This window comes from Nerophis ophidion, linkage group LG10 (assembly GCF_033978795.1).
Source record: "Nerophis ophidion isolate RoL-2023_Sa linkage group LG10, RoL_Noph_v1.0, whole genome shotgun sequence".
Lineage (NCBI taxonomy): Eukaryota > Metazoa > Chordata > Actinopteri > Syngnathiformes > Syngnathidae > Nerophis > Nerophis ophidion.
Window position 1 is genome coordinate 3939765 of NC_084620.1, and position 15006 is coordinate 3954770.

General features: G+C 40.1%; 1 protein-coding gene and 1 long non-coding RNA gene across 3 annotated transcripts in view; one reads left to right on the forward strand and one right to left on the reverse strand.

Moving 5' to 3' along the window:
• The first annotated feature begins 3377 nt into the window (after positions 1-3377).
• On the forward strand, positions 3378-14070 carry LOC133560028 (uncharacterized). Its single transcript, XR_009808372.1, has 2 exons — positions 3378-3477; positions 13151-14070. It is a non-coding gene; the product is annotated as an uncharacterized LOC133560028 (long non-coding RNA).
• LOC133560025 (protein-methionine sulfoxide oxidase mical3a-like) overlaps positions 7175-15006 on the reverse strand; it is a 30534-nt gene continuing 22702 nt past the window's right edge. For both annotated transcript variants that reach the window (XM_061912075.1, XM_061912074.1), the window contains 9 exons: positions 12904-13362; positions 12759-12838; positions 11452-11523; positions 11239-11289; positions 10908-11162; positions 10738-10828; positions 10365-10458; positions 10215-10288; positions 7175-7564 (listed from right to left, as the gene is read on the reverse strand). In XM_061912075.1, the coding sequence (XP_061768059.1) occupies positions 7380-7564; positions 10215-10288; positions 10365-10458; positions 10738-10828; positions 10908-11162; positions 11239-11289; positions 11452-11523; positions 12759-12838; positions 12904-13362 (1361 nt within the window). In that variant the 3' untranslated portion in view covers positions 7175-7379. The remainder of the gene's footprint in view (positions 7565-10214; positions 10289-10364; positions 10459-10737; positions 10829-10907; positions 11163-11238; positions 11290-11451; positions 11524-12758; positions 12839-12903; positions 13363-15006) is intronic.

The following is a 15006-nucleotide window of genomic DNA, read 5'->3' on the forward strand; positions in this document are numbered from 1 at the left end:
TACAAAGGTCACGTTTTAGAACGTCAGTGTTGTGACAGTTTCTTGACACACGGGAAGCTGAAATCAAGAATGATGAAACAATGTTAGGACACCGAGAACGAGTCCTTTCGTCACAGCAGGCTTCAACAGCCTATATATTTTGCATTTTTATTGAAAGATTCCTAAGAACACCAGCTCGACAAGTTGACACATGATCCTCCTGTTGAGACATGTCAACTACGAATCCTTTGAAAGATCATTAAAGGCCTACTGAAAGCCACTACGACCCACCACGCAGTCTGATAGTTTACAGTTGTGATCAAAATTATTCAACCCCCACACAATTTTGGTGATTTAGCAAGTTGGACATTTATTCCGTATTTTGTTTATAGTCATATCAAATAAAGATGCATTAAATAGACAAATGCAACTTGAATTACAACATTATATTTTGTAACATATCAAACGGTGTCATTTCTCTTAATATCTCATTGACAAAATTATTCAACCCCTTGAAGATCATAACTCCTAAGAACAGAATTTGAATAAGGTCTTTTCAATCAGGTGTTGAAAACACCTGTAGATGTGATTAGAACCATAACGAGCAACAATTAAACTGATTGAAAAAGACTGTGTCGCTCAACTTCTTGTAAATGGTCAATTGTGTATTTGCAACATGGTGAAGTCCAGGGAGTGGTCAAAGAAGTCAAGCGAGGAGGTCATTTCTCTTCATAAGAAAGGATATGGATATAAGAAAATAGCAAAGACATTACACATTCCAAGAGACACAGTTGGGAGCATAATTCACAAGTTTAAAGCTAAAGGCACAGTGGAAACACTACCTGGGCGTGGTAGAAAGAGGATGCTGTGTGCGTACAGTGGTGAAAAACCCCCGGGTAACAGCTGAGGAACTACAACAGGACATTGCAGAGGGGGGAACGCAGGTTTCGTCCCAGACAATAAGGGGCGCACTACGAGATGAAGGCCTCCATGCCAGAACTCCCAGGTGCACCTCACTTCTGACTACCAGGCACAAGAAAATAGATAATATGCCAAAAATCATCTGGACAAACCCCAAAGGTTTTGGGAAACTGTTCTATGGAGTGATGAGACAAAAGTGGAACTCTTTGGGCCTATGAATCAACGTTATGTCTGGAGGAGAAAAAATGAAGCTTACAAAGAGAAGAACACCTTGCCTACTGTTAAGCATGGTGGGGGGTCAATCATGCTCTGGGGCTGTTTCTCTGCGTCAGGTACCGGGAATCTCCAGCACGTTCAAGGCATTATGAATTCTATTTCCTAGCAGGATATATTAGCTGCAAATGTCATGAAGTCAGTGAGGAAGCTGAGGCTTGGGAGACGTTGGACCTTCCAACAGGACAAGGATCCCAAGCATACCTCCAAATCAACATCAGAGTGGTTGCAGAAGAAGGGCTGGAAGACTCTGGAGTGGCCAGACCTAAATCCTGTAGAAAAGCTGTGGTGGGACTTGAAGAAGACAGTTGCAGCACACAAGCCCAAGAATATGAATGAACTGGAGGCCTTTGCCCAAGAGGAATGGGCTCAAATACTGTAGATGCTTGCAAGAAGCTTGTGTATCACCTTTGAAGGATGTCATTACTGTTCTACTAAGTACTAAAGATGCATGGAACTAGGGGGTTGAATCATTTTGTCAATGAGATATTAAGAAAAATGTCCTTTTTTGGTATTTAGTAAAATACAGTGTTACAATTTAAGTTGCATTTGTCTATTTGACACATCTTTATTTGATATGACTATAAACAAAATACAGAATAAATGTGCAACTTGCTAAAACACCAAAATTGTGTGGGGGTTGAATCATTTTGATCACAACCGTACATATCAATGATGAATATTAACATTGCAACACATGCTAATACGGCCGCTTTAGTTTAATAAATTGCAATTTTAAATTCCCCGCGAAGTTTCTTGTTGAAAATGTCATTTTCATCGCGCAATTACACAGTATTCTGGACATCTGTGTTGCTGAATCTTTTGTAATTTGTTCAATTAATATTGGAGAAGTCACAGTAGAAAGATGGAGTTGGGAAGCTTTAGCCTTTAGCCACACAAACACACGGTGATTCCTTGTTTAAAATTCCCGGAGGTGAAGCTTTACTATGGATCAGAGCGGTCAAGCCAACATGGATCCCGACCACTTGTCAACCGGCAGGTTTCGGTGAGAAAATTGTGGTAAAAAGTCACCTCTTACCGGAGATCAGCCGAGCTTGCGCTGTCCATGCAGCTGCCGTCGACTTCCCTCAGACACTGGACTCAAGACACCCGTGGACACACCCCTCCGACTATCAGGTACTATTTAATCTCACTAAAACATGAGCAACACAATAGAAAGATAAGGGATTTCCCAGAATTATCCTGGTAAATGTGTCTAAAAACATCTGAATCCGTCCCAATGCAATCGCCTTTTTTTTCCTCTTCTAGTCCAGGGGTAGGGAACCTATGGCTCTAGAGCCAGATGTGGCTCTTTTGATGACTGCATCTGGCTCTCTGATAAATCTGAGCTGACGTTGCTTAACACGATAAGTAATGAATAATTCCACAGTGTTAAAAATATTGTTAAAATTATAAAACATTCTCATGCATTTTTAATCCATCCATCAATTTTCTACCGCACCTGTTCAAGAAGTTGCGTTAATTGTAAGAAGTTGTTTTTTTTATTATTGGTTAGTGTATTCAAGTTCTATCAGTGTGGGGCTTGCCCTCCTGGGGGTTCTTCAGACCCCCAAGCACCGGCATGAGAGCCTGTTTCAGGGTTACAATATATATATATTTTTTTATTAAATAAGTCTCTTAGTTGCTTTCCAGAGATAGTATTTCCAGCCCAAACCCAGTCTCTCCTCCTGGCTGCTGCTTATAACAGAGCGACAGGTGATTAGATAACAAGGCCCAGGTGGGCCATCTACACACCTGTCGCTGCAGGCCCGCAGGCCACGCCCCCTCCACAGTTAGCTTCAGAATAACAATGTTATTACAAAGAATAAGAGACCTGTTATACTCTAGAAATGTTGGTCTTACTTAAAAATGCACGTGTTTAGTTGTGTTCAGTGTTAAAAAAAAAATATTATATGGCTCTTACGGAAATATATTTTAAAATATTTGCCTTTTTGGTTCTCTCAGCCAAAAAGGTTCCCGACCCCTGCTTTAGTCCTTCGTTATCAATATCATGGTTGGATTTGTTATGTGTGTATGTATTTATGATTTACTATGTGTATTTGTTATGTGTATTTGTTATGTGTATTTGTATTTATGATTTACTATGTGTATTTGTTATGTTTATATGTATTTATGGCGGGCTTGCTTGGGAATTTTAAGATGGGCGTGGCTACCACTGTCAGGTGACTACTTTTAAGATGGGCGTGGCTACCACTGTCAGGTGACTACCTGGGTAGCTTTTAAAAATGGTGTCATTGTTCGCTTGGTAAATACAGCGTGCTTCGTCACCGACATACCCAACTGGTAAGATCGTTTTATGTCTGCTTTTCTTGGTTGGATCAACTGAACTATTGTCTAAAATCCATGCTTTCTCGCTTCCTTTCTTTTGTGTTTGTTGTGTGTTCGCTAAGTCCGCGGCTGGCTGGCTGTTTGAACCACATCGGCAAAATGATTAAGTTAAAGAGTATAACCAAAGTAATGTGCGGATTGAAAACTGTTGTATTAGAGTGTTGTCACCTTGTGTGTGTTTGGATGAATTTGAGTGATCGTTGGTTTATTCTTGGCTTGAGTTCGAAAATACCGGCACTTTACTTCCTGGTTTGGCTGATGGGATTTGTAGTTCTATGATGTAGTTCTGCGTAAATGTGTAATGTGTGGCTCAAACAGAGCGCCTGTGTTTTTATGTTTTGTTTTAGTATGCTTGTCCATGCGACATTATAAATGATTCTGATCACATTTAAAACATTATATGACATAAATTAATGATGATAACATTTAATGCTAAAATTAATAAGTTGGGATAAAATCACAGTGATTGATAATGTTTTACGGTGTTAGCTTTCACTGTTATGCTGATGACACCCAACTCTACATGACCCTAAAGCTGCTGATGACACCCAACTCTACATGCCCCTAAAGCTGCTGATGACACCCAACTCTACATGCCCCTAAAACTGCTGATGACACCCAACTCTACATGCCCCTAAAGCTGCTGATGACACCCAACTCTACATGCCCCTAAAGCTGCTGATGACACCCAACTCTACATGCCCCTAAAGCTGCTGATGACACCCAACTCTACATGCCCCTAAAGCTGCTGATGACACCCAACTCTACATGCTCCTAAAGCTGCTGATGACACCCAACTCTACATGCCCCTAAAGCTGCTGATGACACCCAACTCTACATGCTCCTAAAGCTGCTGATGACACCCAACTCTACATGCCCCTAAAGCTGCTGATGACACCCAACTCTACATGCCCCTAAAGCTGCTGATGACACCCAACTCTACATGCCCCTAAAGCTGCTGATGACACCCAACTCTACATGCCCCTAAAGCTGCTGATGACACCCAACTCTACATGCCCCTAAAGCTGCTGATGACACCCAACTCTACATGCTCCTAAAGCTGCTGATGACACCCAACTCTACATGCCCCTAAAGCTGCTGATGACACCCAACTCTACATGCTCCTAAAGCTGCTGATGACACCCAACTCTACATGCCCCTAAAGCTGCTGATGACACCCAACTCTACATGCTCCTAAAGCTGCTGATGACACCCAACTCTACATGCCCCTAAAGCTGCTGATGACACCCAACTCTACATGCCCCTAAAGCTGCTGATGACACCCAACTCTACATGCCCCTAAAACTGCTGATGACACCCAACTCTACATGCCCCTAAAGCTGCTGATGACACCCAACTCTACATGCCCCTAAAGCTGCTGATGACACCCAACTCTACATGCCCCTAAAGCTGCTGATGACACCCAACTCTACATGCCCCTAAAGCTGCTGATGACACCCAACTCTACATGCCCCTAAAGCTGCTGATGACACCCAACTCTACATGCCCCTAAAGCTGACCAACACGCCGGATTGTAGTCAGCTGGAGGCGTGTCTTAATGAAATTAAACAATGGATGTCCGCTAACTTTTTGCAACTCAACGCCAAAAAAACGGAAATGCTGATTATCGGTCCTGCTAGACACCGACCTCTATTTAATAATACAACTTTAACGTTTGACAACCAAACAATTAAACAAGACGACTCTGTAAAAAAATCTGGGTATTATCTTCGACCCAACTCTCTCGTTAGAGTCATACATTAAAAGCGTTACTAAAACGGCCTTCTTTCATCTCCGTAATATCGCTAAAATTCACTCCATTCTGTCCACTAAAGACGCTGAGATCATTATCCATGCGTTTGTTACGTCTCGTCTCGATTACTGTAACGTATTATTTTGGGGTCTCCCCATGTCTAGCATTAAAAGATTACAGTTGGTACAAAATGCGGCTGCTAGACTTTTGACAAGAACAAGAAAGTTTGATCACATTACGCCTGTACTGTATATACCTTTATATACATATATACATACATATATACCTATACTGTATATACCTTTATATACATATATACATACATATATACCTATACTGTATATACCTTTATATACATACATATATACCTGTACTGTATATACCTTTATATACATATATACATACATATATACCTATACTGTATATACCTTTATATACATATATACATACATATATACCTATACTGTATATACCTTTATATACATATATACATACATATATACCTATACTGTATATACCTTTATATACATATATACATACATATATACCTGTACTGGCTCACCTACACTGGCTTCCTGTGCACTTAAGATGTGACTTTAAGGTTTTACTACTTACGTATAAAATACTACACGGTCTAGCTCCATCTTATCTTGCCGATTGTATTGTACCATATGTCCCGGCAAGAAATCTGCCTTCAAAAGACTCCGGCTTATTAGTGATTCCTAGAGCCCAAACAAAGTCTGCGGGCTATAGAGCGTTTTCCGTTCGGGCTCCAGTACTCTGGAATGCCCTCCCGGTAACAGTTCGAGATGCCACCTCAGTAGAAGCATTTAAGTCTCACCTTAAAACTCATCTGTATACTCTAGCCTTTAAATAGACCTCCTTTTTAGACCAGTTGATCTGCCATTTCTTTTCTTTTTCTTCTATGTCCCACTCTCCCTTGTGGAGGGGGTCCGGTCCGATCCGGTGGCCATGTACTGCTTGCCTGTGTATCGGCTGGGGACATCTCTGCGCTGCTGATCCGCCTCCGCTTGGGATGGTTTCCTGCTGGCTCCGCTGTGAACGGGACTCTCGCTGCTGTGTTGGATCCGCTTTGGACTGGACTCTCGCGACTGTGTTGGATCCATTATGGATTGAACTTTCACAGTATCATGTTAGACCCGCTCCACATCCATTGCTTTCCTCCTCTCCAAGGTTTCTCATAGTCATCATTGTCACCGACGTCCCACTGGGTGTGAGTTTTCCTTGCCCTTATGTGGGCCTACCGAGGATGTCGTAGTGGTTTGTGCAGCCCTTTGAGACACTAGATATTTAGGGCTATATAAGTAAACATTGATTGATTGATTGATTTTTATGGTTGACAACAATGTGGATCAGTTGATAAATTCATGTCTATTATTTACATTATAATGATTCCAGACGGATACATTGTTTTATGTTCATATTTACTTTTAGGTTATTACCTGCTGCTGTTGCAGTACCAAATAAAACAAGCAAAAAAGTGCACAGTGAGTAATTCCTTTCATGCTGAGTGACGACCCCTACTCAGAGGGCCAATACGGAAAAAAACTGGACAATCATCATCCACAAATCTTTCATCCTCGCTCAAATTAACGGGGAAATTCTCGTTTTCTCGGTCCGAATAGCTCTTGCTGCTGGAGGCTCCCATTATAAACAACGTGAGGAGCCCTCACACCGGTGATGTCATCATCTGCTACTTCCGGTACAGGCAAGGCTTTTTTATCAGCACCAAAAGTTGCGAACTTTATCGTGGATGTTCTCTACTAAATCCTTTCAGCAAAAATATGGCAATATCGCGAAATGATGAAGTATGACACATAGAATGGAGCTGCTATCCCCGTTTAAATAAGAACATCTCATTTCAGTAGGCCTTTAAGAAACTGTTCATGATCTTTATAGAATTACATTTCAGAAGACAATGGCTAAGCAGTTTTTGCAAGCCAATATTTTAGATAATTCCGTTTAGAACCAGCTGACAGATGAGTTGAAACCCCCCCAACTCCATAAGGTAGTCTTTTTTTTCAGACTAGGTCCACAGATTCTGTTGCAGGTACAATGCCAGTACAAATCTCTGGAAAGTCAGTCAGGCCCAGTCAAGGCCAATTCCCCGGGAAATCATCACGTCCTTCAGGTTTTGGTCTTCCTGAAGGTCCAGCAGTCGCTGCTCCTCCAGCAAGGGTACCAGGGCCCTTCTCTGCTCCACCACCTCTAACATCTCCTCCAGGGTTTCACGCTCTTCCAGCAGCTCAGCCTCCTCCTTCAGGTGGTCTGACACAAGAAAGACAGATACGGTACTTTTTTAACACCTTTTTGCCTGCTCCTCTACACCAGTGGTTCTCAAACGGGGGTACGTGTACCCCTGGGGGTACTTGAAGGTACGCCATGGGGTACGTGAGGTTTTTTAAAAATATTCTAAAAATAGCAACAATTCAAAAATCCTTTATAAATATATTTATTGAATAATACTTCAACAAAATATGAATGTAAGATCATAAACTGTGAAAAGAAATGCAACAATGCAATATTCAGTGTTGACAGCTAGATTTTTTGTGGACATGTTCCATAAATATTGATGTTAAAGATTTCTTTTTTTGTGAAGAAATGTTTAGAATTTAGTTCATGAATCCAGATGGATCTCTATTACAATCCCCAAAGAGGGCACTTTAAGTTGATGATTACTTATATGTGGAGAAATCTGCATTTATAATTGAATCACTTGTTTTTTCAACAAGTTTTTAGTTATTTTTATATATTTTTTTCCAAATAGTTCAAGAAAGACCACTACATATAATCAATATTTTGCTCTGTTATACAATTTAATAAATCAGAAACTGATGACCTAGTGCTGTATTTTACTTCTTTATCTCTTTTTTTCAACCAAAAATGCTTTGCTCTGATTAGGGGGTACTTGAATTAAAAAAATGTTCACAGGTGGTGAACAGTTTTCTTGCGTCGGTAAGGTGGGCGGGGTTGGGGGCGCAGGGTTTGGTGCTAGCGGGGTGTAAAATATATTCAGGAATAGAGATGGATACAAAGGATTCTGGGTATTTTTTGTGTTGGGTTTCTGTTGTTACTGTGAGGATGTTCTCCCGAAATGTGTTTGTCATTCTTGTTTGGTGTGGCTTCACAGCGTGGCGCATATTAGTAAGAGTGTTAAAGTTGTTTATATCACAACCATCAGTGTACTCTGTCACCCAGTATGCCTTTCAATCTTGGACTTGTGTCAGCGGAAGCTGCACACAACATGTTGCTGGACTGGCAAACAGTTTGTACGTGTTGTTGAAGGCGTTCAAGGCAATGGCTGTATAGTACGCCCTTATTCTCGTTAACAGGATGAGCACCAGCAGATATTCACGAGAATATTTGCGGCACCCATTGTCTTCTTTATTCTGTGAAACAGGTCAAAATAGCTCTTAGTGTGATAAAGATTGTCGACCCCTGATAAATGACAACGGGCCGGAGGCGGGTGGTTGCGGTTTTGATAAAATGTTGGTTCGGGTGGATGGCGACTTTAGTGATGCGGTTGCGGATGACATAATTGCCTATCCGCTCATCTGTAATACATAAAGACATGCATACATACATACATGCATACAGACAGACACATACATACATACATGCATGCATACATACATACAAAACCCAAAACCAGTGAAGTAGGCACGCTGTGTAATACGTAAAAAGAAAACAGAATACAATTATTTGCAAATCCTTTTCAATTTATATTCAATTGAATAGATTGCAAAGACAAGATATTTAATGTTCGAACTGAGAAACCGTTTTTTTTTTTTTTGCAAATAATCCTTAACTTAGAATTAAATGGCAGCAACAGGTTGCAAAAAAGTTTGCACAGGGCCATTTTTACCACTGTGTTACATGGCCTTTCTTTTTAACAACACTCAGTAAACGTTTGGGAACTGAGGAGACACATTTTTGAAGCTTTTCAGGTGGAATTCTTTCCAATTCTTGCTTGATGTACAGCTTAAGTTGTTCAACAGTCCGGGGTCTCTATTGTCGTGTTTTATGCTTCATAATGCGTCACACATCTTCAATGGGAGACATATGTTGCTCCAAAAGCTGTATGTACCTTTCAGCATTGATGGTGCCTTCACAGATGTGTAAGTTACCCATGTCTTGGGCACTAATACACCCCCATACCATCACACATGCTGGCTTTTCAACTTTGCGCCTATAACAATCTGGATGGTTCTTTTCCTCTTTGGTCCAGAGGACACGACGTCCACAATTTTCAAAAAACAATTTGAAATGTAGTTTCGTCAGACCACAGAACACTTTTCCACTTTTCCACTTTACATCCGTCCATCTTAGATGAACTCGGACCCAGTGAAGCCGGCGGCGTTTCTGGGTGTTGTTGATAAATGGCTTTGGCTTTGCATAGTAGAGTTTAACTTGCACTTACAGATGTAGCGACCAACTGTAATTACTGACAGTGGTTTTATGAAGTGTTCCTGAGCCCATGTGGTGATATCCTTTACACGCTGATGTCGCTTTTTGATGCAATACCGCCTGAGGTATCGAAGGTCTGTAATGACATCACTTACGTGGAATGATTTCTCCAGATTTTCAGAATCTTTCGGTGATATTACAGACCTTAGATGGTTAAATCCCTGCCAACTTCACTGATTTTGGGGTTTGCACATACAAACATAGTGCTTAGGCGAGCAAAGAAGGCCGCCCAACCCTGGTGAACACGTTGACATCACATATTAAAAAGACTTGACCTATCAGAAGCCCTGGATGGATGAACTGCATGATTAAGACTCTGAGAAACACTGAAATACCTCAACTCTTCTAAACTTTGACCCCGCACATCAAGACAACCTGAGGCCGACTACAAAGAACATCGAGCGATGTCCTTCCTGGTCCCCGTGCCCTCCAGCCCCATCAGGCGTTTTACCTTGCACTGCCATCCTGTCACGGAGTTCCTGCTGCAGGCGATTCTGTTGATCTTCCAGCTGCAGGTCTCGTGCACTTAAGGAAGCAAAGGTTCAAGGTCAGCCATGCACGAGCACCTGGAGTCATCTGCAGTCTAGGGTGACATACTCACAAAATCATAAGTTCAGATTCGTATCGAACAAGAACGTTCTTCTGCTGGACCAAGTGGAACCAGTGCTTCATGAGATCGGGGCTCTCATGGAGTCCTGCAGGGACAGGTTAGGTTCTTACTGAAGTCAACTGACTCCAGGGGTCAAAGACATGAAGCTGATATCAAGGAATGGATCTTTGATATCACCTAACAAATCTTTTTTTGATAAAGTTTAGGGATTTATTCCATTGCATAGTTAGATTTTTTTGCTTGTGTATGCTTTTTGGAGGAAGATCTAAGCCCCTTGTGGACTCAGAGAGTACACCACTGTTTTTCACTCCCAGGAAGGAAGCATACAGTTTCACAGAGGAGCCCCCTGCGCTGTTCTTCATACCTTCTCCTCTCAGAAGTCTCTCCACTGTCACTCCTTTGGCCTCCAGACATCGCTGCTCCTCCTCAACCAGCTGCAACTGTCTCTGGATCAGCTGACACATTCAACATTATTGATCAGGCTTCACAGAACCAAACATAGGACCCAGTCCCAACCCGCTTTGGCGTACTCACCTGCGCTTTGTGGAGTCTCTTCAGTTCCTTCTGCTTTGCTCGTCTCCGAGTTGTCCCTTGAGCCCGACGGCAGACTCTGGTGCCCGGGTGTGCATGCTCACGCTCATGTTCCCTCTGGAACAGGGTCTCCGTCACGCTCAAACTCGACAGCTCCTTCGGGTCCACGAGGACCCCCACCACTTCCGTCACGCAGGAAGACCGTCCATCAGAATCCTGCAGCGTAGTTTTGCTTTTTGAGCAACGTTCCGGCGCAAACTGAGAACAAAAATGTTTTTTTTTTAAATGTGAAATCTTCTGAATTGGTTCTGGTTCTCATTTCCTCCGAGTGTACCTGAATGGGAATGGCTGGTTTGAAAGCCAGCGCGTGAGGAACGTATGCAGGCTGTAAGACACGAAAGCAGGTATCATTCAAGACACATTTCCCAGTCCTGGCTCATGTCAAGTCACCAACTACAGGTCCAAGTCAGTGCAGACAGCACATCCGCCCAAGGACACCAAAGGATACTAAAGGATAGCTAAGTACACAAACGATACCAAATGATACCTGTGCTGTCTGCTGGTCTTTCACTGATATTTGTTGCAAGTTTCTGGTCATGTCGATGGTCTCCAAGTGGAGCTACAAACACAACATCAAATTTTTTTACATCCAAAAAGGCTTTCTAGTTTCCATTAATCTTACATCATTTATTTGACACGGTCTTACATGTTTTTCTTACTTTTATATATTATCTTAATATTTATTACATCTTATTTGACATTATCTTACACTGGTCATTTTACATAATTATTCATTAATTGTTTTTTATTTTCTTTATATGATTTATTTATTAAATTTGTTATTTTACGTATGTATTTATTATACATTACATTAATTACATATTCTTTCATATTTATTTACTTATCTATTAGATACATTTATGTTATCTTACGGGCAGAACGGTGCGAGAGGGGTTAGTGCGTCTGCCTCACAATACGAAGGTCCTGAGTAGTCCTGGGTTCAATCCCGGGCTCGGGATCTTTCTGTGGGGAGTTTGCATGTTCTCCCCGTGACTCCGTGGGATCTCTCCCACCTCCAAAGACATGCACCTGGGGATAGGCCCCTCCCACCTCCAAAGACATGCACCTGGGGATAGGTTGATTGGCAACACTAAATGGTCCCTAGTGTGTGAATGTTGTCTGTCTATCTGTGTTGGCCCTGTGATGAGGTGGCGACTTGTCCAGGGTGTACCCCGCCTTCTGCCCGAATGCGGCTCAGATAGGCTCCAGCACCCTCCGCGACCCCAAAAAGGGACAAGCAGTAAAAAAATGAATGGATGATTATTTCACATAATTTTTTATTGTTTGTTGTAAATTACAAAGTTTTTTTGTTCTCTTTAATACAATTTATTTATTAAATGTGTTACATTACATATTTATTAATTGTACATTGCAAACATTTTATACTCCTTCATACTTATTTATTTATCTATTAAATACATTTATGTTATCTTACATTGGTTAACTTATATTATTTTTTTAACCCTACATTGGCTATTTTACACAATTTTCATTGTTTATTTCATTATCTTATTCATTAATTGTATCCAATATTTTTTTTTATATTATCTTACCATGTTTTAATAATATTCAATATTTATTTTACATTATTTCTTACATTCATATTATCTATTTAATCATATTATTGCCATTATTATTAAATGATCAAGATTAATTTGAAATGATCCAACATTGGTCATTTGATACTATTTTGTTATCTTAAAGTATTATTTATTTGATATGATCACTTTTACATTATTTTTGAATGATCTTGCATTGTTTATTTGACATAAACACGTTGCTTCTGACTCTTACGTTGTTTCTTGGCCCCAGTGAGCATCTGTGTTGGATAGTGGATGAGTCAAGGTCGCATGCGTCCATCAAAGTGAGAGCTTCTGTGACGATAGAAGTGGAATGAAGACATCTTAGCAGTGACATCATCATCTCGACGACCACTAACCTTCATCTTTCTTCTCGTTGGCAGCTGGCAGTGAGGCTCCGCCCTCATTCCGCTTGTTTCTCTTTCTGGCAAACACTGCATTCCACAGCGCCCTGGCTCCGCCTCCTCCTCCTTTCCGCCAAGCAGAAGGAGGCGGAGCCTCGGCTAGACCTTTGAGATAGCGATGGCGTCGGTTGTGCGTTTGTTGGCTGCTTCCTGTCTCTTCCGGCTCCGCCCACTCTATATCCACTTCACGTTTGTCTTGCAGGAGGCGGAGCTTCCTCAGTGACAGATTGATGTCATCAAAAGATCTCTGGGGAGGACACACTGAATGGACAACCTCGATGGGCGGGGCTTCTTTCTTACAAGAGCTGGGTGAACAGGTGGAGGAGGCGGAGTCAAGTTTGGTGATGAAGGAGGCGGTGGAGGAAGTCTCAGCAGTGGAGAAGGCGTCGGAAGAAGTGACATCACTTGTGTCAGCTGAGGGGAGAGGGAGCAAGGGCACGAGAAAGGAAAGGACAGAGCAAACACTGTTGATTGATTTGTTCATGTATTCATGTCAATAATGGCCATGTGTTTATATTAATTTTGTTCATGTATTCATGTATCCATGTCAGATATTGTTCATGTGTTTGTATCAATTAAGTTCATGTATCAATGTCAATCATGTTCATGTCATTAATGGCCATGTGTTAATATTAATTTTGTTCATGTCAATTATGTTCATGTATTCATGTCAATAATGGCCATGTGTTAATATTAATTTTGTTCATGTCAATTATGTTCATGTATTCATGTCAATCATGTTCATGTCATTAATGGCCATGTGTTAATATTAATTTTGTTCATGTCAATTATGTTCATGTATTCATGTCAATAATGGCCATGTGTTTATATTAATTATGTTCATGTATTCATGTCAAAATTGTTCATGTGTTTGTATCAATCATGTTCATGTATTCATGTCAGTGATGTTCATGTGAATAATGGCCATGTGTTAGTATTAATTTTGTTCATGTCAATTATGTTCATGTATTCATGTCAATATTGGCCTTGTGTTTATATTAATTATGTTCATGTCAATTATGTTCATGTATTCATGTCAAAATGTTGTAGTCGTAATGATTTGTGCAGTCCTTTGAGACATTTGTGATTTGGGGCTATATAAATAAACATTGATTGATTGATTGATTGTTCATGTGTTTGTATCAATTATGTTCATGTATTCATGTCAATGATGTTCATGTCAATAATGGCCATGTGTTAGTATTAATTTTGTTCATGTCAATGATGTTCATGTATTCATGTCAATTATATTCACGTCTTCATGTTATTATTGTTCATGTGTTTGTATCAATTCTCTTCATGTATTCGTGTCAGTTTTGTTCATGTTTTCATCTCAATTATGTTCATGTATTCATGTCAATTATGTTAATGTTGTCATGTCATTTATATTCATGTCAATTTTGTTCATGTGTTTATATTACTTGTGTTCATGTCAATTATGTCCATGTGTTCATGTCCATTATATTCATTTACTCATGTCAATATTGTTCATGTGTTTGTATCAATTATGTTCATGTTTTAATGTCAATCATGTTCATGTTAATAATGGCCATGTGTTAATATTAATTTTGTTCATGCCAATTATGTTCATGTATTCATGTCAGTAAATGCCATGTGTTTATATTATGTTGATGTCAATTATGTCTATGTATTCATGTCAAAATTGTTCATGTGTTTGTATCAATGATGTTCATGTATTCATGTCAATAATGGCCATGTGTTAGTATTAATTTTGTTCATGTCAATGATGTTCATGTATTCATGTCAATTATATTCACGTATTCATCTTAATATTGTTCATGTGTTTGTATCAATTCTGTTCATGTATTCGTGTCAGTTTTGTTCATGTTTTCATCTCAGTTATGTTCATGTATTCATGTCAATTATGTTAATATGGTCATGTCAATTGTATTCATGTCAATTTTGTTTATGTCAATTTTGTTCATGTGTTTATATTACTTGTGTTCATGTCAATTATGTCCATGTATTCATGTCTGTTATATTCATTTACTCATGTCAATATTGTTTATGTGTTTGTATCAGTTTTATTGTCATGTA